At 39.6% G+C, this 25,720-nt stretch overlaps 6 protein-coding genes across 6 annotated transcripts; 2 read left to right on the top strand and 4 right to left on the bottom strand.

The window, feature by feature from the left end:
• Positions 1 to 2,183: 2,183 nt before the first annotated feature.
• On the bottom strand, positions 2,184 to 5,672 carry mrpl17 (mitochondrial ribosomal protein L17). The gene is made up of 4 exons (XM_051406769.1): positions 5,580 to 5,672; positions 5,301 to 5,493; positions 2,788 to 2,856; positions 2,184 to 2,674 (listed from the first exon to the last, which is right to left on the bottom strand). The coding sequence occupies exons 2-4, from the start codon at positions 5,472 to 5,474 to the stop codon at positions 2,420 to 2,422; spliced, it is 498 nt and encodes a 165-aa protein (XP_051262729.1). The 5' UTR covers positions 5,475 to 5,493; positions 5,580 to 5,672; the 3' UTR covers positions 2,184 to 2,419.
• A 473-nt stretch (positions 5,673 to 6,145) lies between these two features.
• On the bottom strand, positions 6,146 to 7,606 carry LOC127366659 (trypsin-2-like). Its single transcript, XM_051405816.1, has 6 exons — positions 7,513 to 7,606; positions 7,228 to 7,378; positions 6,856 to 7,106; positions 6,619 to 6,755; positions 6,407 to 6,508; positions 6,146 to 6,292 (listed from the first exon to the last, which is right to left on the bottom strand). Exons 1-6 carry the CDS (start codon positions 7,550 to 7,552, stop codon positions 6,245 to 6,247), a joined length of 729 nt encoding a protein of 242 aa, XP_051261776.1. The 5' UTR covers positions 7,553 to 7,606; the 3' UTR covers positions 6,146 to 6,244.
• Positions 7,607 to 11,138: 3,532 nt separating this feature from the next.
• Positions 11,139 to 12,625, bottom strand: LOC127366656 (trypsin-2). Its single transcript, XM_051405812.1, has 6 exons — positions 12,505 to 12,625; positions 12,257 to 12,407; positions 11,901 to 12,151; positions 11,670 to 11,806; positions 11,475 to 11,576; positions 11,139 to 11,324 (listed from the first exon to the last, which is right to left on the bottom strand). The coding sequence occupies exons 1-6, from the start codon at positions 12,542 to 12,544 to the stop codon at positions 11,277 to 11,279; spliced, it is 729 nt and encodes a 242-aa protein (XP_051261772.1). The 5' UTR covers positions 12,545 to 12,625; the 3' UTR covers positions 11,139 to 11,276.
• Positions 12,626 to 14,597: 1,972 nt separating this feature from the next.
• On the top strand, positions 14,598 to 16,070 carry LOC127366658 (trypsin-1-like). Its single transcript, XM_051405815.1, has 6 exons — positions 14,598 to 14,755; positions 14,870 to 15,020; positions 15,140 to 15,390; positions 15,507 to 15,643; positions 15,729 to 15,830; positions 15,924 to 16,070. The coding sequence occupies exons 1-6, from the start codon at positions 14,716 to 14,718 to the stop codon at positions 15,969 to 15,971; spliced, it is 729 nt and encodes a 242-aa protein (XP_051261775.1). The 5' UTR covers positions 14,598 to 14,715; the 3' UTR covers positions 15,972 to 16,070.
• A 1,732-nt stretch (positions 16,071 to 17,802) lies between these two features.
• LOC127366657 (trypsin-2) lies at positions 17,803 to 19,402 on the top strand. Its single transcript, XM_051405814.1, has 6 exons — positions 17,803 to 17,896; positions 18,186 to 18,336; positions 18,442 to 18,692; positions 18,787 to 18,923; positions 19,046 to 19,147; positions 19,255 to 19,402. Exons 1-6 carry the CDS (start codon positions 17,857 to 17,859, stop codon positions 19,300 to 19,302), a joined length of 729 nt encoding a protein of 242 aa, XP_051261774.1. The 5' UTR covers positions 17,803 to 17,856; the 3' UTR covers positions 19,303 to 19,402.
• A 2,352-nt stretch (positions 19,403 to 21,754) lies between these two features.
• LOC127366655 (trypsin-2-like) lies at positions 21,755 to 25,129 on the bottom strand. Its single transcript, XM_051405811.1, has 5 exons — positions 24,969 to 25,129; positions 24,723 to 24,876; positions 24,371 to 24,630; positions 22,262 to 22,398; positions 21,755 to 22,135 (listed from the first exon to the last, which is right to left on the bottom strand). The coding sequence occupies exons 1-5, from the start codon at positions 25,006 to 25,008 to the stop codon at positions 21,983 to 21,985; spliced, it is 744 nt and encodes a 247-aa protein (XP_051261771.1). The 5' UTR covers positions 25,009 to 25,129; the 3' UTR covers positions 21,755 to 21,982.
• Between the last annotated feature and the right edge of the window lie 591 nt (positions 25,130 to 25,720).

Here is a 25,720-nt window from a genome sequence, read left to right as displayed (position 1 = left end):
AGTTAGTTAATATAATGAATCAAGTGACATGACAGGGATTTAAATAAGTGGAAATTGATAGATGGGTAGATTAATCAATTACATACAACTTTTTTTTAATTTTCACTAAAATGGTCCCTTGTCTATTGAGTCTAGGGTTAGGGTCTATCTACGGGTATGAAGGCACTGAGTAAACTGAAGAAGCCTTCTCTGACTGTGGTTCCCAACCGGGGGGGAGGGAGGTGCAAGGCTCTTGATTTTTAACAATTAGAAGGAAAAACTTAAGTCTATAAAAAGTTGCTAAAATTATCAGGGAAACTCATCTCCAATCAGCAATTTACAGGAAATAATCAGCACAAAATTCCTCCAAATCACTCGTTTTACACAAACTTCCTGTAGTTATTGTGTTCACTGTTGGAGTTCAGTTATTGTTGTTCTTTGAATATAATATGAAATATGCCAAAAATATGTCACTTAGTCAGGGGTCGTCTGTTTAATCAGTGATAGACAAGGGGTCCCTTAAAGCAGTAGTTCCCAACCTTTCTCCTTGACGGACCCCTATTCTATTTCATATTAAATTCAGAACTGTACAATGAACCCAAATAGTGAACATTTTGTGTAAAACAAGTAATTTAGATGAATTTTAAGCAGATTATTTCCTGTTTAGGGAACTTTTTTATACAATTATGTCTGTATTATGTATTTTTTGTCATTTTTAACATATGGCCTTACTAGGCTTCTTTTTTGACAAATGGCTTGTCCCTGTTGCTTGGCCATTGTTCTATTAGACAATTTCCTTAACAATTTCCTTCACTTTACATTTACTTTTCTTCACAAAAATGAACCAAATGCTGAGGTATAGGCCTAATATGTATATTTTTAAAGTTTTCTTACACGCCTTAAAATCAAGAAGGCCTTCGACCCCCCCTGAAGCTTTGGCGACCCCTGGCTTAAAGAAAAAGGTTGAGAACCGCTGTTCTACAAGCACAAACCACTGTTGCAAATTAAATGTAAGACTTGTCAATGACCTACGGCCTTTTTTGTGAGGGAACTGTATTCAGTGCTTTTTAAGACCTGCAGATACCCTCTCATAGCTTGATCAGCACAGGTGTAGTTAATAACACGGAGTGGAAGCACCGTTAATGTTAGTAGTTACACCTGTGCTTTTCCTGCTACTACAGGTCAAAATGTCTGCTCTGAAGAACTGACTGAACCACAAGCTATGGCTTTGAAATGACACTTTACAAAACTAGTAATTATTTTGGGGCTTTTGTACTGGTTTACAAGTAGAAATTATTTTTTGTGTAAGAATGGTTTCATTGTCACATGTCCATGACGTTAAATAATGCTAAAGCTCAGTTGTCAAAGAGTACTACTCACCCACTGTAAACAGTGGTGTGGTGTTTTATGTGACTCAGTAGGGAGTCCTCCAAAGTTTGGAAAAAAACACAACCTGATGATGTCATAGTGATGTCCTCAAATGTAGGACCCAGTTTTTTGTTTTTGTTTTTGTTTTTTGGAGCATGGCACATACTGGGGACTAAGCCCCGGCCAAACTGTGAACGCTTGCAGCACGTCTGGACTGCCTTGCTTTTTTTATTTTGGCACCAATGTTAACAGGTTAGAGCAGTCACATTGCCCGTGTGAGGGGCGGCTGTCAAGGTCTTGCTAATATTTTCTGCGAGCGGCTCCCAGCAAAAATAGACAGTGAAAATGATCTGTTCATAGTCATATCAACATTATACCACCGACATATACACACACCAACCGACTCAGATTAAAAGCTCTCTAGCGACTCTGTACACAGAATCCATTAATTTGTTAACACAGCTTTTATTGTACTGGATTTTATCAAAGGCGAACTCAGTATAGAAAAACGGGGCTGGCAGCGGCAGCATAAACGCTCTCTGTGTGTGGACACCACAGGCCTGCGAGCTGCAGCGGTTCAGCGAGGCAGCCGTCACACACTGTTCACACAGCATGTAAGCAGTGTGTGTCCAGGACGTAAAAGTCAAGATTTCTTGGCCTCTGCTGTTTTCATTATTGATCTGTAATTGCTCTCACACGTCCTCCAACTCTACTGAAGTGTAATACATTTTTGAAGTACCCCTTTAATGTGTGCTGCTGTTTTATTTCCCTGCATTAAAAAGGGCAAACCTGCCCACTAAGTGATCAAAGAAACAAACCAAAAAACAGTCTGTTAGTTCTGTTAAGAAATAATATTTAATAATACACAATCATCATAAATGTCCTTTTATGGAATTTTTTTTATCACTTCAGTTGACTCTGAAGCTGGAACTGTTGTTCTGGTGAAGATATGCATCAGTCTCTATAAACCACAATCTGCAGCACCTGCAAGTGACTCCCCAGAAGCATCTCAGCACCCAACCATCACCCTTGAGTGACCACTATCACTGATCCAACACCGGGATGATTGTAATTAAGCTTTTGCAGCTAACTGTTGTTCCCTTTCCTCTCTGTAGCCTTTGAGAAGCTGGTTGATGAGACTGAGTTCACAGTCTTTTTTTACAGGATAGAGAGGCGGGAAGGGGTTGCCTTTGTACTCAAGGACGGCCATCTTAGCTCTGTCCAGGTTATGTCTGTTGGGGATGCGTACCATCCGTGTGTAGCTATTCGAATGAGGCTCAAACCGTGGAGCGAGGACCTTGAAGAGCTTTGGAACCAGATCCTTTTCCTGGGGAGAAGAAGGAGACTCAAACTAAACAAAGACTTCAGATGGGACTGTGTAACATTCAGAGGGACACAGCGTGTAACTTCATACATTTGAGAAGAACTGCGAATACGTACTGTCAGCCAAAAATTTGCCATTTTCATTGCCTTCTCATCGATGTCTCCCTTTTTGGCATAGTCGATCAGCTGGGGAAAAGAAAACAAGAAAACAAATACAGTCAGAACCATTGTGTGTGGAACAAACAGTAAAGAATAAAATAATCTCAATGAGTGCAAATATATAATGTTAGAAAATGTGGGATAAGCATTTTAGGACAAAGCAATATCAAGCTGGCTTATGTGGTGCAGTCATTGTCACACTACGTCCAGGAACCCTAAAGCCTCCGAGTGGAGGTCTCAGGGGTTCTGCAGGAGCAACTTTCCTCTCGTCACTATCAGTCTGTACGGTGCACACATTACTAAAGACGGACTACACTGATCACAAGCATGTCTGGGCTTGACAAAAAGACCTGTGACAATAAAAATAACACATCAACATCTACCAATGCAAGCAGCATCATACGTTAGATAAATGGTAATAGCTAGTTTGGAAAATTTCATGGAAACAGTGATCTAACTATGTGAGGATGAAAGGTAATGAACCACTTACCAATTATTTTGACTTTTAATAATGTATCTGAAGGGTCAATATACACATATATATATATAATAATATATGAACACACTTACCAATAATATTTTGACTTTTAATAATGTATCTGAAGGGTCATACACACACACACACACACACACACACACACACACACACACAGGGTACGTTAGTATTCAAACCCCTTTAAATTTTTCACTCTTTGTTTCATTGCAGCCATTTGCTAAAATCAAAAAAGTTCATTTTATTTCTCATTAATGTACACTCAGCACCCCATCTTGACAGAAAAAAACAAATGTCAAAAAACTGAAATATCACATGGTCATAAGTATTCAGACCCTTTGCTCAGTATTGAGTAGAAGCACCCTTTTGAGCTACTACAGCCATGAGTCTTCTTGGGAATGATGCAACAAGTTTTTCACACCTGGATTTGGGGATCCTCTGCCATTCTTCCTTGCAGATCCTCTCCAGTTCTGTCAGGTTGGATGGTGAACGTTGGTGGACAGCCATTTTCAGATCTCTCCAGAGATGCTCAATTGGGTTTAGGTCAGGGCTCTGGCTGGGCCAGTCAAGAATGGTCACAGAGTTGTTCCGAAGCCACTCCTTTGTTATTTAGCTGTGTGCTTAGGGTTATTGTCTTGTTGGAAGGTGAACCTTCGGCCCAGTCTGAGGTCCTGAGCACTCTGGAAGAGGTTTTCTTCCAGGATATCTCTGTACTTGGCCGCATTCATCTTTCCTTCAATTGCACTCTGCCATAAAGCCCCGACTGGTGCAGGGCTGCAGTGATAGTTGACTTTGTGGAACTTTCTCCCATCTCCCTACTGCATCTCTGGAGCTCAGCCACAGTGATCTTTGGGTTCTTCTTTACCTCTCTCACCAAGGCTCTTCTCCCACGATTGCTCAGTTTGGCTGGACGGCCAGGTCTAGGAAGAGTTCTGGTCGTCCCAAACTTCTTCCATTTAAGGATTATGGAGGCCACTGTGCTCTTAGGAACCTTGAGTGCTGCAGAAATTCTTTTGTAACCTTGGCCAGATCTGTGCCTTGCCACAATTCTGTCTCTGAGCTCCTTGGGCAGTTCCTTCGACCTCATGATTCTCATTTGCTCTGACATGCACTGTGAGCTGTACGGTCTTATATAGACAGGTGTGTGCCTTTCCTAATTAAGTCCAATCAGTTTAATTAAACACAGCTGGACTCCAATGAAGGAGCAGGACCATCTCAAGGAGGATCAGAAGAAATGGACAGCATGTGAGTTAAATATGAGTGTCACAGCAAAGGGTCTGAATACTTATGACCATGTGATATTTCAGTTTTTCTTTTTTAATAAATTTGCAAAAATTTCTACATTTGTTTTTTTCTGTCAAGATGGGGTGCTGAGTGTACATTATTGAGAAATAAAATGAACTTTTTTGATTTTAGCAAATGGCTGCAATGAAACAAAGAGTGAAAATTTTAAAGGGGTCTGAACACTTTCCGTACCCACTGTATATATATATATATTTCCGTACCCATGTGTAAAATATACACAACACAATGCAATAATAGGACATTTTATGTTAGTATGTATTATTTTTGATAATTGTAGTTCAGCTGATACATTATTGCTTGATAATGATCATTTATTTTAGATTCTTATGCAAAATGTTTGATAGGCAAGCCAAAGTATGTTTGTGACATGAATGAACATATGAAGAGTCAGATGTTTGTTATTGTTGTGCTAACAATAGAGATATCGGTTAAATAAAGTTATAAGGAATAATAAAATCAGCCATGTTTTGTTTACCATATTTCTTTCCCCTCAGGTGTCCGTAAACTACAGGTTATTAACTTATTTCTAAAATACATAGAAGTACAATTATATATTATTATTATTATTATTATTATTACTACCCTGGTCTGTCACTTACAGTTTTAATTAGGTTAATGACTGTAACATCAGCTTAATGTCAGCTGGCTGGCAGCATCACCAGGTGCTCGTTACCTTCTCGGCGTAGAAGCGGACTTCATCGGCTCGGACCCGGGTGGTTTCTATCCTCTCGTGTCGGACCAGTCCTGTCAAAATGTTCCGCAGCATGTTGATCCGGGACTGTGGACCCAGGCCCATCTTCCGGGCCACCCGGCCATGGGAGATCAGCATTTGCAGCGTGAGTCGCATCTTGTCCGGTTAGATTCTCCTGCGAGAGTCGGAACGGAGAAATGTTTGTATCTGAGGAGAATGATCTGATCAAACTGTCCTCTTTCTACATAATAGAGCAGTTACCTCAACGTGAGAAGCAATCCTGGGGTCAGCTCAGTCAGTGCGAAGTCTGCTGGGGTTTGACATTGGTGGTGCGTCGTCAAATGTGTCCGACTTGAAACTCATGAAACTGGGGAGCGACAGTTCCGCTAAACTCGCTGCAACCAGACACGATGAAAACAATGAACCACAGCAAAATATTGTGATAGAGGACACTTGGGTGTTTTTGTTTCTTTGTAACAGAGCTGTTGTAGTTAGTTAGTTAGTTAGTTTATAATTAACTGTTAATGGGGAAATCATGCTCAGTGTTTGTTGTCTTTCCTGAACTCCACATACTTATTTATTGGATTTATTATTATTTGCACTATTTCTTCATGATTTATTCTGTTTCTATCTATTATTTTATTGCTATGACTGCATGGCCTTAATAATATGGTAATTTAATTTGAAAACATACAGCATAACACAGTACCAAAGTCAGTAACAAAGTAATATTAGGTTATTTTTTTCATTTTCATTCATCTATACTTTTGCCAGGTAGATCAGAAGGAAACAAAAGGTATACAAACAAAAAGCACATACTAAAAATGTAGGTGTCACACTGTTTTATTTCAATCTCTATTACAACAGTCAGAGTTTTATTGAGACAGTATAGAATCATTTGTAACACAGGTATGATTGGACCGGTCTCAGTAAGTAGCCATGGTGCTCTGCAGCCAGTCTGTGAATATGCAAGTCTGATGCAAGAGAAAGGGAAACATGAATGGAAAAGGCATATTGAAAATGTCATGTCACATCAGGCTTTGAGAATATTTCTGTGTCATGAAAGAGAAATAAATGATTGTTTTTACCTTGGCATAGACACCAGGGTGGTTCTTCTCTGCACACCCGAAGCCCCAGGACACAACACCCTGCAGCTCACCATCACACACAACAGGACCACCAGAGTCACCCTGAGAGCGGAGGAACAAAGACATGTAGGAGAGTAAGTCTCAACTAAGTGCTGAGGTTACTAAACAAGTCAGAAATATTTTGTGCACTTTGCAACAGCAGAGATTCACACCTGGCAGGAGTCCTTGCCCCCCTCCAGGTATCCAGCACAGAACATGGCCTCAGTGATCATGCCGGGGTAGGAGTTGTCACAGTCCTCAACAGACAGGATGGGGATATTCAGGCACTGCAGCTTGTTACTATCAGCAGCTGTGGAGATTCAGAACCAGAGACACAAGGACAAATAATGGATGGACAGATGTAGAGTGAATAACAGAAGAACTGTATGGAGACAGTGTTTGATACTCACAGGAGTTCATGGTCACACCCCATCCAGAGACTGTGCACATGGTGCCAGCGGGGGCACAACTACTGGGCAATGCCACAGGCTGCACGTACTGGTTGATGGTGGCAGGTTTGCTCAACTTGATCAGCATGATGTCATTGTTGACCAGCCAAGACTCGTAGTTGGGATGAGGGATCACGCGGGAAGCGGGAATGATCTGTTCATTGCCATCCATGAACCAGCGGTTGTGATCCCCAAGGACAATGTCCATTTTGCTGTGAGGAAGAGAAGTTGTGAGTGAGACGAAGAGAATGGAGAACAAGTGGGATGACTTGTGAGAAACTTGTACTATTTGTTTTTTTATTATTTTGGAGATGAAGTTTGTGGAGCACCCACGACTTGTAGCAGTGAGCAGCAGACACAACCCAGTTTTCGTTGACAAGGGAGCCACCACAGAAGTGATATCCAGAGTTCAGTGACACCTGATGGGGCTGAGAATGAGGCGTGCACTCTCGCCCTCCAACAATTTTGTCATCCTCAGTGGCAACTGAAAAAAAAAAAATCTGTCTATATGTCTAAATTTTCATCATTTTTTTTAAAAAGACATTGTATTTCCTACACTAAATATAGTCAGAGATTGTTTCTACATGTTGATACTTTCTAAATGTGGTCCATACTCACACACGGCTCCTAGGAGCAGAGCAAAGACCAGAGACCTCATGACTGGTTGATGGTAAATGGAGATGCAAAGATTTTCCTGGACCCATGTCGGGTTTTTATTGACAGCTTTAACCTGTGCCAGCTGTTGAGACACACCCCTGGTGCTATCGACCAATCACAATCAACCAAAAGTGTGGTTATGGGAAAACTTTGTCATACTTATTCAAAATTGAGCAAAAACAGGACTTCATAGTTTTAATGGGACTCTGGTTAAAGGATTCTGCTCAGTTCTGTCACAAAATGCACCATATATACATATTCAAAATGTATATGAATTTTATTTGTGTATTTTAGTTTGATTCGTTGCTTCTCCGGCCTGGTTGGAATTCCGTACAGTATGTTTTGTACAGGTTGTAATCAGCCTTCTGACCTTGACTCAGCCCCAGATGTAGTGCCAGGTGGAGCTTCTCTCACAGACGGACTCACTGACTGGCCCTGGCCTTTGCAAATGTAAACTGCAGGGAATGTTCTACAGAGCAACTACTTCAAAATGTATATATGAATTATTTCTCTCAATTTAGTTCAATGCAATTCAGTTCAGCTTTAATGGCATTATCATGTGGAATATCATGAAAACAATATTGTACTAAGAATAAAAATACTCAATACATCAACTAATAAAACAATTCAAGCAATTACACTCAATTATTATTATTGGGAATAATAAAAAGTAAAATATTGTTAAATCAAAAGATGCCATTAAGTTAAAGGCACACTATGCAAGATTTCTACCTTAATATAACAGCTTCGAAGTCATTTCGATGGTAAATGAACTCGTAGTACAGCGAATCATCCCGATAGCAAAGCTGAGGGGTATCGCACAAAACCAGGATAAGGGATTAAGCCGGGATATGTTGGTTATCCTGGCTGAATTTAGCCTCAAGTTGGTTGCATGAAAGCAGGTCAAACTTATCCCGGCCAAGTTACTATGGTGATGTATTCTCTGCAGCTAGCCTGCTCCAGACCAGGCTAACAGCCAGGCTAAGATTAATCCTAGTGATTCACCTGTATTTCCATTGTCAATCCTGTGAGGAATTAATATGTTTTACAGCATGTCCATGGTCTTTCTAAGTATGTTGCATCATTTTAATTATCCTGCATTAAAATATTACATATCTATTGTCATTTCTTATTTCATTTAAATCTGTTGGCTCTTTGTAATTGCAACAGTCTTTTTATATTGATTCAAGTGGAAGTATTATTACTCAGGCCAAGTGTTATATTGCTATGCTAATGAAGACTGCTTGTCAAAATGCGTCAGAGGTTTCTTAAATATGTGTTTTATTGCAGTAATTGAGATTACAAAACACAGCTGATGAAGTTGCAAAAGTGTTTTCAATGAAATCTGTGACAAGGGCAATATTGTATATATACATATATGTATATATACATATATATATGTACATATGTGTATATATACATCTAGTACATAATGTTTTTTATTATTTCCCTACTTTTACTGTTTATTTATGCTGTTTTCTCTCTATCCACTTTGCTGCTGTTACATTGGAATTTCCCCATTGTGGGACAAATAAAGGAATATCTATCTATCTATCTATCTGTCTATCTGTCTGTCTGTCTGTCTGTCTGTCTGTCTGTCTGTCTGTCTGTCTGTCTGTCTGTCTGTCTGTCTGTCCAACTCCCATTCACCTGTTCCCTCTTCATAATGGTTTGCCATTTCTTGGAGGATGTACTGGATGAGGAAGCCCTAATCCTCAGAAGAACATTTAGGCATGAAAGAGTCTTCCGGGACAGGTCAGACCCATTGGTAGTTGGAGATGACTATCTCATTGAGAGATACAGATTCTCAGGTGATGGACTAAGATATTTATGTAGGCTGCTGGGTCCAAAAATACAGCACCAGACGGCAGGAAGCCATGCTCTCAATATACCACAGATGGTCTGTGTTACATTGAGATGTTTTGCAAGTGGGAGCTTCCTTTATTCTGTTGGGGATACAGAGAACCTCAATAAAGAAACCATTTGCCGCACATATCCTGGCTTGGTGGGCCGCCCCCTGTGCCAGTTCTATGGGCTTTTTTTTTAAACTGCTACAATCATACAGACATTCAACATGTCAGCAGACACCTAATCTATTCACCTCATTTGTTATCTACTTTAAAGTCACTTACCAGCCTGCAAAATGTTCTTGTATTTAACTTTTTTAACATTTTTAATGTAACTTGCTGCCAGGTCTTTTTATGGCCAGACAAGTTTGTTCTTTATGAATTGTTTGCACTTAATCATACTCTACATTTAAGTAACATGCACATCTACTTGCCACATTTAAAGCAAAGTGTACAACAGTTGATTAGTGGACTTAAAGTAACTCCTTTAGTCCTTTAATTGTAGCCTAATTATGACAGTTCCAGTGGAGCACTGTTTATTCATTGTACAGTTTTGGACTACTTAAGCATTAAGCTGGTCCGCTATTGTCTGCCAGGCTTTCTCTCTGTCTTTAATTATGGCATTGGTATTGCCTTTTTTTCTCATGATATCTTTCACCTCTTCATAGAACTCCATCAGGAGCTGTTTTTCAGCGGCCGTGAAATATGAAGCGCGACTCTTATCCATGTTCCCATCAGTGATTCTGTGAGCGATCGCGAGGTCTATTTCAATATTCCGTGAACACGCACTCATCCCGACCATCTACACCCGGCTTAACATAGCCACACCTTTTTATCCTGGCTCGGCAAACGTGCAACCAATTAAGCCAGGATGCACCGAGCAGGCTAGGTCAAGCCGCGCTTGCTCAATTATCCTGGATTTCTTTATTCTACTTTTGTGCAATACCCCTCAGGAGAGGGACACCGCTGGCAGAACCAGCTATGCAAGTCTGAAAGGTGGCGTCCCGCCAAATCAGGCCTTGAATGCAGAGACACAGAGCCGTATATAGAGACAGCTCTGGTGAGTGGTATTTACGACAGTTAATGTTAAATACAAGTACTCCGCAGCGACTCCAGGGGTAGCTGTTTGACAAAACCGGAAAACTGCATAGTATACCTTTAAACAACAGTAATAATCACTGAATACAGCACACCGAGGCAGTATTATTGTCGCATTCACTGGGATGCACTTACTTTGACTCAGTTTGTAACATACAGTCCAATATTGTGCCGCTAAATATGTTACACAGATGTCTGTCAGGGAGAGGATTTTCTGCTATTTCATATTATCTCACAATTATTAACAAAACAACAGTCTTGTTGTCTGTTGTACTTGTTGTATCTGCTTATTTATTTCATATCTCTGCAGGGATGTTGTTTGCTCTATAAATAAATTTGCCTGATTGACGTGACTCTATCAAGGTAATGGGCTGTTTGCAGAGTTGATTATATTTGACAAGAGTTTTGGTAATACTGACGAAAATCAAAAGAACCTAAGTCATAAGTTATCAACTGTTTAAATATGGCATATGTTTGTACTGTCATTTCACTAGTTTGGATGTCAAATAAAGTGTACATTAGATGTAAGATAATCAGTAATTGCCTTATTCGAATCTTGAAGAGCAGTAAACAATAGTTGAGTATCAAAGCATGTTTTTTTAGCATTGTAGGAAGACACAGGCAAAAAATTGAAAGAACAAGTTGTGTTGAAGTCAAGATGTAAGACTTTATTGACTCAGATGGAAAATGACTGCACAATGTTCAAAACACTACAACAACACTGTTGTTAGAATGATAGAAGAACGGCAGCTGAGCAAGATAGTGGTCGCAGGATCAGACTTAATAGCTGGCCATGGTGGTCTCCAGCCAGTCGTTGAAGATGCAGACCTGGGAATGGAGACAGAACAAGGTGTGTTAGCATGAACAGCTAGCGGCATATGAATTAATTTTAACTGGGCATGCACAACGTGAAATTTCAAATAGCTATATAATTTATGATAAAGATATATTTTTTGTCTCTTTTTATGTTCAGTTTACCTTGGCGTAGACACCAGGGTGGTCCCTCTCAGCACATCCATAGCCCCAGGACACAACACCCTGCAGCTCACCGTTGCACACAACGGGGCCACCAGAGTCACCCTTAGAGAGAGAGAATAAGAAAAATGTGTTATGTTAAAACTGAGATGCACTGGTCTAGGATAAGGACCTCTGCAGAGTCAACTTGTTACATACCTGGCAAGAGTCCTTGCCTCCCTCCAGGTATCCAGCGCAGAACATAGCATCAGTGATCATGCCAGGGTAGGAGTTGTTACAATCCTTGAAGGACAGGATGGGGATGTTCAGGCACTGCAGCTTGTTCCTGTCAGCAGCTGGAGATCAAGAGACAAAGAAAGAGATTAACCTGGAGCTACATAGCAGTAAAAACATACATGTTGAGAGCACAATGCAGGAGTTATTACTCACTGGAGCTCATGGTGTTGCCCCATCCAGAGACTGTGCACATGGTGCCAGCGGGAGCACAGCTGGTGGGCAGAGCCACGGGCTGCACGTACTGGTTGAGGGTGGCGGGCTTGCTCAGCTTGATCAGCATGATGTCATTGTCAATGTTGTAGGAGCTGTATCTGGGGTGGCGGATGACACGGGAGGAGCTGATGAACTGCTCGGTGTTCTCGGTGACCCTGATGTTGTGCTCTCCAAGACGCACCTCCACGCGGCTGGAGAGGAAAAAGAGGACCAGTGGCAGCTGAGTTTCATGATGCCTGTTAAAAGCAGATTAATTCATGCAAAACCTTGTTTTGAAATATCAAGGAGTGACGTACGACTTGTAGCAGTGAGCAGCAGACACAACCCAGTTCTCGTTGACCAGGGAGCCACCACAGAAGTGATATCCAGAGTTCAGAGACACCTGATGGGGCTGGGAGTAGGGTGTGCACTCAACCCCTCCGACGATCTTGTCGTCCTCCGTGGCAACTGAAAACACACACAGGAGGCCAAATAGTCAGCAACCAAGAGACAGTTTTTTTAATGACTGGAACTAATGAACACAAAAAGAAAGGCATATGCTTACAAGCAGCTCCGATGAGCAGAACAAAGACCAGAGACCTCATGGTTGCTATGTGATCCTGTTGATGAGCGACTTCTATTGGAGTCCTGGTTTATATAGATGGTACCGCTCCTGGATCCCTGCTGAACACACCCCAGAAATTATCTTCGACCAATCAGGATCCTGGAAAAAAAATGCTGGGTATTGGAAAAGCAAATATTTTGTTTACTGTGGGGAGGTGTGCACTGACATACTGCATGGGTGAAATTGTATTATTAGTAAATCTCTTACATAGCATGTTGAATACAGTTCTGGAGGAGGGACATTGGATGAGAAAACATTTTATGAATTTAAATGGAAAAAGCATCATATGACATTCATATGACATGGATTGATTGATCTCTGAGTGCATAATGCTTGTATGTTCTTAAAATGATTTCACTAATCTGAGGAACAACAAATACTGTATTGTTTATCTCATTTTTGCAGAGTACTCTGTAGGCCTATATACTGTATGGCATTGCATCTGTGTTTAGCACAGAATGTATTTCATAATCGTTAACCTTGGATGAATTTGTGCTGTGAGAAGACAGTTGCAGCTCTGCAGATGGCCTGGTTCACAACCACAGTTGTTGAATTTGCCTTTCACAGGAAAACCAACCCACGTGTCTTTTGATAGCAAACCTCAAAACTGTTGATTCAGTGAAGTGACAAGAGACAAGTAACACCAAAAAACAAAATCACTTAATCACACAATTACTGTATGAAATCACCAGTAAGTCCAACTTTCAGTGAATAAACTTTAAATGGGATTGCACATGATTATAGTGAAGAGACTGACTTTATTTTAAAACTTATTTTCAGTCTTAAAATTAATCTGATGATGTTTTTGCAACATTGTTAAAGTGAAAAGGGATTTTGAAGAGTTGAGAGAAATACAAAGATATATATGAATTTGAATTTGAATGAATTTTTTTATTATTATTGTGTCATGCATTAGCATGCCCAGCCCACAAGGGCTTATAAGACACCATTATAAAACATAAACAGACCAAAAACCAAAAGTAGATGCTAAACAATACTAACATTAACAATATAAATCATCCTGACGTTTCATCCAGGCTTTAGTAACAAAAGAGGCTAACTTATAAACATTAAAGGTAAACAAACATTCCATCCTAACATCATCATTACTCCAAAATATTTCAGGGTTTTGAGCAAACAGTTAATTTACAACAGGTGCTCTTAGTTCATCATAGAAGGGACAGTATAAAAGAAGATGAGATTCATTCTCCACTTCTCGTAAATCACATAGTTCACAAAGTCTCTGTTCTTCTGGGATATTTTTAAATCTGCTGACCTCAAGTGCCAGGGGAAGGATTCCCATTCTTAATTGGGCAATCAAGGATCTCTGATTTCTTAGTAAATTTGTTTTAACATATAATTAATACAATATATATTAAACATATAACTGATTACATAATAATAATAATTAGTAATAATAATCAAAATCACAGCAAAAAAATCTACACAATCAATTACCCTGATCTAAGTGCAGATCTGCTGTTGGTGAACACTGCTGCAATTTCAGCATTAGTTCAGGTATTAGTGGACGATTAACAAGAACATGATTCCTTAAAAATTAGTCTGACAACTCCAAATCCACATAATGGGATTAATAGTTAATAGGATTTTAACTTTTTTAGGTTTTAAATAGATTGCATTTTTAACTGCACAACAGTTGTTGTTAACTGTGACTGTTAAATGTCATAGCAATCAAATAGATTGGACTGTGATTAAAAAAAAGATGCAGTGGACTACAGTATTATTTGCCAGTACACTAATTATCCTAAATTGAACATTTTTCTGAATGGATTATTTTCACTATAAGATATACACCCATTATGTGCTGGTCATTATGTTAGGCTTGTTGCAAGTAAAGTTTCATGCACTCTTGGCTGACCCTTCTAGTACTGATCAGTAACTCAGCCTTGATGAAGGGCATTATGTGAATAATCCAGCTGTTTCAGTCATATTGGCTCGAATATTTTTGGATCGCAGGCCTTGACTTATGGGTCAATCACCTGTAATGAACCACCTATATCTGGTGTCAGTACCTCACCCGGTTTTTTTTTATTTTATTTTGATTGGCAATTGTTGAACCAACCAGGCAGCTTGGAGCAGATATAAAACAGGGATAGATTCAGGTGATCTAACATATCACACACTGCAGCCATGAGGTCCCTGGTCTTTGTTCTGCTGCTTGGAGCTGTTTGTGAGTGTGATACTGTATTTGTAGAGCAGGCTGTGCTTTCATGCCTCGTGCACTTTTGCATATCTTTTGCAGCAAACTAATAATTATTTCTGGCTGTCTTACATTGGTTTTCAGTTGCCACAGAGGATGACAAGATTGTCGGTGGGTATGAGTGCACACCCCACTCCCAGCCCCATCAGGTGTCTCTGAATGCTGGATACCACTTCTGCGGTGGCTCACTGGTCAACGAGAACTGGGTTGTGTCCGCTGCTCACTGCTACAAGTCGTAAGCATGCTTGAGATATTTTTTAGGCCTCACTTAATTTATCTGATGAGCAAAAAATCATCTAAACATAAAAAACCAGCATCCATTCTGTACCATCTTCTATCTTCTATCTCTTTCAGTCGTATTGAGGTGCGTATGGGAGAACACCACATAGGACTCACTGAGGGTAGCGAGAAGTACATTAGTGCTTCCAAGATCATCAGACACCCATATTACAATCGCTACACCCTTGAGAATGACATCATGCTGCTAAAGCTGAGCATGCCCGCCACCCTCAACCAGTATGTGCAGCCCGTGTCTCTGCCCAGCAGCTGTGCTCCCGCTGGCACCATGTGCACAGTCTCTGGATGGGGCAACACCATGAGCTCCAGTGAGTAGAAAACAGTTATTTCTGACAAACTTAGATCTCTGAAATCGGTCTAAATGCACTACAAGCTCCAACCATCCACCCCTACTGGACACCTCCATTTTGTTTTCTTGCTGCAGCTGCTGACAGCAACAAGCTGCAGTGTCTGAACATCCCCATCCTCTCTGATGAGGACTGTCACAATTCCTACCCCGGCATGATTGACAACACCATGTTCTGTGCTGGATACCTGGAGGGAGGCAAGGACTCCTGCCAGGTGTGTGTCGATCTGATTTGTTATCACTTTATTTTTGAATTGGACATTTTTGTGTGCTTATAATAATGCTCTTTCTCTTCCTCAGGGTGACTCTGGTGGCCCCGTTGTGTGCAACGGTGAGCTGCAGGGCGTTGTGTCCTGGGGCTACGGATGTGCTGAGAGAGACCACCCTGGTGTCTATGCCAAGGTAACATTTCACTGGATCAGCTAAAAATATAAATATTGTCCTCTTTAATGTAGTTACACTGTAACAAACTGACTAATATCTTTCCAATTTCAGGTCTGTGTGCAAACTGAGTGGCTGTACAGCACAATGGCCAGCAATTAACTCCCCCCTACCGCTACATCAGACAACCAGGCATGACTGACTGTCCAAATGACAACTTTGTTTTTGCTGGAGCTGAAGAAATAAAGTGTTTGAAATGAATCATTGGTTCTTCTGTGCAATTATTTATATCATTGTGACATAGATGACTTATTTAGACAATCTGTAGAGGTTTTCAGCAGGTTACAGGCCATTATTGTTAATAAGAATGTGTTCTTAAGTGAACAGGGAAGCAAAAAGTAAATAAATAAACATGACAATGAAATAAAAATACAGATTTTCTTGATCATAAGTTGATATGAAGCACAGAAGTAATAATGAAAACTATTATTATTTCTAAATTAACCACCACACTGCTACACCATCACTTGTATCAGCACATAAATAAATATATTGTTTTCACTGTTAGACCATTAGAACATTGGCACAATATAATCTTAGAAATGAGGCCATCAGTATTGGTTAAAAGTATTTTTTTCCATCTGGGTAAACTTTATATATCCAATTTGAACTGAGAAAGACAAATTAACATGATTCTAAATTATATATTTGTTCTGTTAAAGAACTTTCTTGAGGTCCTTAGGCTGGCAGAGTTTATATATAATATATAAATATATGTATACACTTGTATAATTTCTGTGCTCATCTTTGTTTTTGTTGCCTTGTCTCTGTTTTCAAATATTTATCACCTTATTTTCTGGTGATGGCACTGCTCTGTGCCATTAACTTCTTTTTACTCATAACGTTTTTATTCAATATCCAATTTATGCTACTTTTACTTCCTCGAACGCTGGTTTCTATCTATTTATGGAAATGTGCATTTAAAACAGAAAATAACAAAGCTTATAATTACTTTCTCAAAGGCAGCCTCACCCCTTATATGTGTATTTAGTTTTAAGGCAAGAGCTACTGAGAAACACACAGCTGTGAGATACTGTGTTTGCCAAATCTAAATATAGAGGAGACTTGTGTACTTGTGCAATCTGACAGGAGAAACATGAGCCAACTTTCAACAAATAGGTGCTAGAGTCAGAACTTTACCAAAAAAAGTAGAAACACTGAATAATCCACTGATAAAGCTGCATTCAAATATTTGAGTAAAAGAAATTAAGTACTCATATGAATAATGATTCACTTACAGACTGTTTAATTATTGATGTTTTTATGTGTTTTATAAAGATGACCTCCATAAACCAATAAATCATATTTCAGAGCTTATGATTTATATCTAAACCGTAGTTCTGCTGAGAGCTAAAGGGTATATAAAGTTGACAATATTTCTCTCTGAAATGTTATTGAGTAATTGAAAGTATAAAGACTGTATGACACCATATTTCAGCACCTATACTACACATAAATACAATGTACTTATTTTTAGAAGTTTTCCCAAGAACATTGAAATGTTCAACATCTCTGTCATCATGTGTGCCAAGTTAACTCATAATATAAAAACCCCAACAACAATTAATTGGGCTGTGAGTGTTAATCGTAATCTAACAAGTCATGTGTGGCCCACATGCAGCAATGATAGTAATTTTCTTAAGAAAGGTTTCATTTGACACAAATTAAAAAATATAGTGATCACATAGTTTTAACTAACAAATTGTTTAGATATTATGGGTCATAGAAATATTGTTTTTTATAAATACATAATCCAGGCACCAATATGATCCATATTCATTCATTTGGTCAGTTTCCAAATTTACTGACATAAAGCTTCTTAAATGAAAAGTCTGGAAATGAACTACCTAATCTCAACATCCCGCTACAGAGATTGGCTCCTTACTGACCAATGAGGACAGCCAGAGAGCAGGGCAGTTCTCCTGAGCGCGGATATAAACCGGGGCTCCAGGGTAAGTCCTCTCATCTACAAGATCACACAGCAACCATGAGGTCTCTGGTCTTCGTTCTGCTCATCGGAGCTGCTTGTGAGTCTGAAGTTCTTCACAAGCAAATTTCCTTCCTTTCTGCTAACAGTCTATTGGCCTTCATCCCAGAACTTTGCCCAGAAAAATCATAGCGTCTCCCTAAAGGGAGGGGTTTTGAATCTAAGAATGGCTGATTGATCTCTAACCAGCCTCAGTACTCAGATGAATAATGCAGACTTTGGGGTTTGACAAAAAATACACAAAAGGACTTTTTGCATTCAAAGAGATTTTTCTGGTAGAGAGCACTTTAAGCAAACTTCTAACTTACTGCTGATGTGTGTGTTTTCAGTTGCCACGGAGGACGACAAGATCGTCGGAGGGGTTGAGTGCACACCCTACTCCCAGCCCCATCAGGTGTCTCTGAACTCTGGATATCACTTCTGTGGTGGCTCCCTGGTCAACGAGAACTGGGTTGTGTCTGCTGCTCACTGCTACAAGTCGTACGTCACTCCTTGATATTTCAAAACAAGGTTTTGCATGAATTAATCTGCTTTTAACAGGCATCATGAAACTCAGCTGCCACTGGTCCTCTTTTTCCTCTCCAGCCGCGTGGAGGTGCGTCTTGGAGAGCACAACATCAGGGTCACCGAGAACACCGAGCAGTTCATCAGCTCCTCCCGTGTCATCCGCCACCCCAGATACAGCTCCTACAACATTGACAATGACATCATGCTGATCAAGCTGAGCAAGCCCGCCACCCTCAACCAGTACGTGCAGCCCGTGGCTCTGCCCACCAGCTGTGCTCCCGCTGGCACCATGTGCACAGTCTCTGGATGGGGCAACACCATGAGCTCCAGTGAGTAATAACTCCTGCATTGTGCTCTCAACATGTATGTTTTTACTGCTATGTAGCTCCAGGTTAATCTCTTTCTTTGTCTCTTGATCTCCAGCTGCTGACAGGAACAAGCTGCAGTGCTTGAACATCCCCATCCTGTCCTTCAAGGATTGTGACAACTCCTACCCTGGCATGATCACTGATGCTATGTTCTGCGCTGGATACTTGGAGGGAGGCAAGGACTCTTGCCAGGTACGTAATTCAATATTCAGGCAGGAATAACGCAATAACTGTATGAAATGGCCCTGGTATGGCTTGTTGAGTTTTATTAAACTTTTTAAAGTCATTTCACACACTATACTCTCTGTTCTCAGGGTGACTCTGGTGGCCCCGTTGTGTGCAACGGTGAGCTGCAGGGTGTTGTGTCCTGGGGCTATGGATGTGCTGAGAGGGACCACCCTGGTGTCTATGCCAAGGTAACTAGGATATTTAATCAACACACCGTGTCCAGTTTATTATGTCATCCTGAACTGCAATGCTATGCTGATTCATTGTTCTAACACTGGTCTCATTTCATTTTTAGGTCTGCATCTTCAACGACTGGCTGGAGAGCACCATGGCCAGCTACTAAATGATCCAAACAAGTCCAGTCAAGCAACTCAACATCCTTTGCTGTTTATATTCCATCTTGTGTGCTGGACGATACAACAAATAAATAAATTAAAACACAACATTTGTGTCTATGTTATGTAAAATAATTTCAAAGAACAGACTTTTTGTATAGTAGAGTATAGTTCAAGAGGCCTTTTTATAATCTTGTTTCATTTTTATTATGACTGACTTCCAAGGTCCACAGCAACACTGCACTATGTTACACCTGGTTTGAACTGACATCATTAATAAGGCTTCCTCATATTGGCTGCTAAAGTTATACATTTACATGGAATTCACATTCACATGGAGTTTTCCAAACATAGTGCATTATGAATTACTGATAATTAGCAGTTTACCAAACAACATGAAAACATACTAAATTCTCCAAGTAGTCTTTCTTTGTTTATAAGATATTGATAGATTTCAAGGTACTTGATAAACAGGTACAAGGAAAACAGAAGCGTGTCACATCCTCTGCCTACTATTAAACAACTAAACAAATCATCGAGGCATTATTTATTTTCATGACATGATCATTTTGTTTGCTGTTGCCTCAGACATACGCTCCCAAGTAAATGTTGCTATCCTTCCTTTAAAATGTTGTACTGAGTTAGATGAATTTTAAGGCATTGACATTTTATTTAGATTATTAGATAATAGATTGAATTAGATAATTTTGGGTTATTCTTTTGCATATTGGCAAAAAATACTACTCCCATTGCCTAATACTAAATAATATTGATTTTCTGTGTGAAGTATAAGACAACTATATAATGTTGACATGCCTTTCACATTTAACTGGTCTTTTAACCCTTTTTGACAGTATTTGAATGTAATTATAATGCAGCTCGAAGGACCAGGTACTTCTGCTTTACTACAAGTCTAACAATTCTTTAGAGGAGGGATGTCTGCCGGTTGTTGCCAATTAATAATTCAAATTCATTCAGCAGCATTTTTAAAAATGAATAAATTAATTATAAATGGTTATGCAAAATGTTTTTTTTTAAAGGGGGCTTTAAATTTTACATTTAGTCATTCATTTACTGATCTGTCTTCCTGTCATATTTCCATTTTATCATCTCTTTCTGTGTCTTGTGTCACTGTGATAATGATGAAGAGGGATAATCCACAATCCTGCACAGAGCAGCAGGTGCATTGCAATCTTCTCTGTCTGTGTAGAACAGATGGGAGATATTTCTATGCAACTGTCCATCTATTGATTTCAGTCTATTGTTGCTAAAAAAGTGTCACACATGTGCCATCCCTTTGGCATAACTGGCTGATGATGGCTGACTTTCAGCAGCTTCAAGTAACCTTTCATGGACCAGAAAACAAGGCAATTATGGCAAGCGTGACATTTTTTTTTCTCGAAGAAGGGTAAAAGTAATTGCAGTGTTTTTAAAGATAATTCTTACCTTGATGCTGACGATAGTTTAAAGTGATGATTTCCTACTGAATGATGCTGTCGGATGATCAATCAAAATTGTGTGACAAAAGCTTGTTCTGCATCAGTTCCCATTTTTTCTGCTAAGCCTTAAATAACTTAAAGAGCTTTTTCGTTAACAAAAATAGTTTTTTCCATGTTCACATAGAACAGAGCAACTCTTTAAAATGATCTTAAAAAATGTCATATTAATTTAATTTCAGTCCGTATATTGCTCAAAAAAGAATGAGGAATTTGGAGGTTCCTGGTGTGAATGTCCTATTGGACATGAGCACACTTCTGTTAATTTCCAAAAGCAAACCCTGTTAATTGACTTTGACCTTAAAAATTTGCTCATCATTTTAGTCAGAATAAAGGCAAATATTGTCAAGAAATCTAATGACTTTGCTGAAAAGTATTGTGATGAAACAAATCAAGGCACCCAGACATTCTTTTACAACTACAAAACTTATGACAGAGATTATGAGAAAGACTGTGGTTCTTTTCTTTGAGTTTCTCTGCCACCAGAGATTTGCTAAGGCAAGGAGTCAGTACTGAATAGAACTTATTGAAAAAATTTAAATGGAATTCAAACTCCTTTTTGGATTCTTGTAGTATGCTGACATTGATAAATGGGCTGTTGCAACATCTGTGACCTTCCTTTCCAGGTGTATAAAGCATTTTGCACTTGGGAGACAGAAAATCCAAATGAGGCAAATGTTCATGTACTCCAAGAAAACTAAAAGACTGACAATGCACTCCTTATGCAGGTTTGCAAGAGCTTTCATTAATCGATTAAAGTAAAAGTTTGTGTTAGTTTGTGTGTAATATGGGTCAAAGAGAAAGTTATTTTGCAAGCTGACATTTGCTATAATTGTTTGACTGTTTTTGTTTTGGTGGAAATGTCTGAATTGAATTGAAATAAGTATTTAGAAAATTCTTACAGTAACATTATCGCCCAAGAGCATCTGCACTACAGTATTGTCAACAATAACAAACACACTGATGCATCACAAAATGATAGATTTTATTGATTGTGCCCTGACTAAAGACATTTCACATCTCTTTTTCTCTATTTCTCCCACCGTTTCTCCTTGTGGCTCTCCCTCAGCCACTCTCCTGCTGCTTTTCCTTCTGACACTACCCACCACCACCTCCTGTCTCTGTCTCCTTCAATTTTAATCTCTCTCTGATTTCCCCTCTCTCATGTAGTTCTGTGATAGGAGATCACAGCCTAACTGTATCTGGAGAGAATATCGTTGATCCAGGGCAGCAGAGAGCAGACTTTGGTGTAAACGCCCGGGAAGTTCGGCTGAGCGCAGCCCTGTCCCCAAGAGACAATACCCTGCAGCTCCCCGTTACACACCAGAGGACCACCAGAGTCACCCTGAGCAGAGAAGAGAAAGAGGAAGAAGAAAAGAGTTTATTCAGTCCATCATCTCATCTCATTAAATGTTTAAATGTTCACAGAGCACCAATCTATTTTATGTGCTGTGTAATTGTGTGGAAATACCTGACAAGCGTCCTTGCCTCCCTCCAGGTATCCAGCGCACACCATGCGGTCAGTGATCATGCCAGGGTAGGAATTTTCACAGTCCTTGTTAGACAGAATGGGGACCTCCACACACTGAAGGTAAAATGGGTTGAACACTGCAGATAAGATAAAATATCAGTTAGTATAGTTGACTGTTCCCAGCCTTGAATAATGATTGTCCAATCATAGCTTAGCAACCATAACTAGTTATGACAAGTCTGTCAAGCTCTGGCTTGTTTAAACTGCTTGCATGGGACTCTAGTAAGGAAAATACTCTGGTATTAAAGGGGATGGTGGTGTTTTTTTCAATCACCTTTCCAAAACCAAAAACGTTAGAGCAAAATGAAGTCAGCTGGGACCAAAGATTTCAAGCAATTCAGTTGTTAGCATTATCTTATGCTACACTGGCTTAGGTGCAGTTGATAGACCCTACTAGGATATGTATTGATATAACAATGAAATATTAACAGTTGTTTCAGAAAAGCTAAATAACAACAACATAAGGCTACAGTTTAAAAATGAAATAATACATTATTAATCAGAGCACTCACATAAGAATGTATCACTGGCACAGCGCTAAATATTTTTTTTATTTATGGACAAAAGCAGTTAAAAGCTGACTGTCCCTTCACTTCCTTCTGTTTGTAGATTGCTATAATGTTAGAATTGGAAAAAGTTATATTTATAACCACAAAAATCAAGCAGGTGAAAAATCCAGTGATGTGTTCTGTCCGTCTACTGATCTCTTCCACTCCTCTTCAGTACTATGGACAGTGCGGTCGATAGTAACATGTACATCAGCCAATCATTTTGTTGTTTTTGCTGATTTTTTAAAGATATAAAGCAGAAACAGAGGGGGCAAAACATACAACTGAGGGGGCTAAGCCCCCTTTAGCCCACTTAGTCTAATTGTCACAACTCTAGCCAGCTCAAAATGTTAATTCTGTTTATTTCCTCATTGGTTCTGTCACGTACTAACTCATGTCAGTCCAGATTCCTGTCCTGCATTACCCACACCTGACCTTCCCCTCCCACTCATTCACCTGCTTCCCATTTCCCCTTATCAGCCCAGCACCATATATTTTAGTTGCACTAGTGCTGCACGAGATTGTCTAGTTGGCATGTGGTCTGGCTTTGTAGCATTAGTTTTCTGGTACTGCCTTTACCGATGCCTGATTGATGATTGATGATTCTTCGCCTGCCTTTTCTGATTGATCTCCTGGTTTTGACTCTTACCTGTTTTTGGAATAAAGCCAACAAGACCTTTTACTCAACTCTGACTGTTGGTGGGTCGTGCTATTGGGTTCGAGTCTGCTATGTGTCATTGCACAAATGGTGTATTGGATTTAAACAGGCTTTAGAATGGAATCTAGTTGGGGAAATCTGTCAGCCATCAAACAAAAGTGAGCTTTCAAATGAAGTTTTTATCTTACAGTACTTGGACATCATTTGGCACAACATTAGAGAAACATATTCAAGCTAATTTTTTTTTTTTCTAGTTTTGCATCCATGGTTTCTAGTAAATTTTATATATAGTGTTCACACTCACAAAAATATATTTGGGAAATCTTTCAAGGAAAATCCACTGATATCTTTTTGAATCTCATGATTAATTAATAGTTTGTAGATGTCGGCCTAAACAATAGCCCCAGTCTTTAAATATAATGTTAATGTAATGTAATGTTAATGTTTTATTTCATAAAAGTTTGATCCTTTTTATGGTAAATGGTAAATGGACCTGTACTTGTATAGCGCCTTTCTAGTCTTCCGACCACTCAAAGCGCTTTATGATAGTAGCTATGGTGGTCTTTGTTCCGGGTGAGTTGGTCCATTTCTACAAAAACACACTGGGAAACTCTGTTTCTCATTTCTAGTATGAATGGATATCAGTACTTAGTAGTTTATCAAAGGCTTTTGTTAAAATGTGTTAAACTCTATGGAAGGCCATGAGTGCAATAATTCATTGTATTTTGTTTCTTCTGGTGATCTCAAGAAAAACATCAAGAAACAGCAGAACATCATAAATATTCTGTTATGATGAGCAAAATGATTTGACGACTTTTAATGTCAAGATCAGGTGCGTCTCACCTTGATCAGTGTAGATGTTCCCCCATCCGGACACCGTGCACATGTCCCCAGGTGTAGGGCAAGCAGTGGGCAGGGCAACAGGCTTGACGTACTGGTTCACAGTGGCGGGGTGTGCCAGCCTCATCAGCATGATGTCGTAGTCCAGGGTCTGGTAGTCGTAACTCTGATGCCAGTAGATGGCATCCACTGACATAAACTGCTCCGTGCCCTCGTTCATCCAGATGTGGTTGTCACCCAAAATGGCAATCTGTGAAAAGGGGCTAAAGAAAAAAGCCAAACAACAAAATTATCATAACTCTCTTAAACAGACAGTTCATACAGAAACTTTTTAATGCATTAATGTAATACAAACTTTTGCCAGCAGTGGGCAGCAGAGATGATCCACTGGTCATTGATGAGGGAGCCGCCGCAGTAGTGGTAGCCAATGTTGAGAGACACCTGCCAGGGTTGTGAGTGGGCTTCACACTGGTAGCCACCCACAATCCTGTCGTCCGTAGGGGCTGCAGCTGTGGTGTGAAGGAAATACAAAATCTTCATATTTATCGTAGTTACAATTAATTCTTTTACCCTAATACCTAAGATCTGAGATGTGTTTTACCTGCAGCTCCCAGGAGTGTGAGAACAATCAGGCCAATCATCTTGTGGCTGACTCAAACCTTCCTACGACCAGACTGGACGAGAATAATCTGTCACTCACTGCATTTATACCTAAACTCCTCTGATTCTTTCCATTCACCACCTCCCCCCTCCACACCTCCACACCTCCACCCAGTTTTAACCACCCACACAAACCCCCAACTAATCTCTGTCCACTTCTCCTGGCCCAATCCGTGCCCAGAAAAATAACCTTATCTTCTTGTTTTCCACGTTTATCCTTTCAGTTAATAAGTGAGCCACATCTTACATGTTTTCAGCCTTGGAGAGTGTTGGTGTTGGTGCACTCTGTTTTTGATAGATAATTTCATAGATTTTTTGCACCTAAATAAATGTGTCTATTCTCTTTTTATGGATGATGCAGGTGTAATTCCCTTTTCAGCAGACACCACAATGAATTATTGTAACAAGCCATATTGTACACATTACACATTGCTTTAATACAATAGAACAGAATGATTTCATCCTTTTTTTAGGGACTTTTGTCCTATCCGAATCGAGGCTCTAAGGCAAAATTGTGGCAAATTGTGATTTGTGATATTGGGCTATATAAATACAATTGACTTGACTTGCATCTGCACTCAAAATGGCTTAAAGGCTATTGATTTCTATCTGACAGAGAAACAAAAAACTATACAGTATACATTTTTTTTTGTTTTCTGCTCCTGAGACCATTATTTCTTTCTCACCTGTCTT

Source organism: Dicentrarchus labrax, unplaced genomic scaffold (assembly GCF_905237075.1).
Source record: "Dicentrarchus labrax unplaced genomic scaffold, dlabrax2021, whole genome shotgun sequence".
Classification (NCBI taxonomy): domain Eukaryota; kingdom Metazoa; phylum Chordata; class Actinopteri; family Moronidae; genus Dicentrarchus; species Dicentrarchus labrax.
Note: the sequence above shows the minus strand (reverse complement) of the source record. Positions and strands in the feature narration are given on the sequence as shown.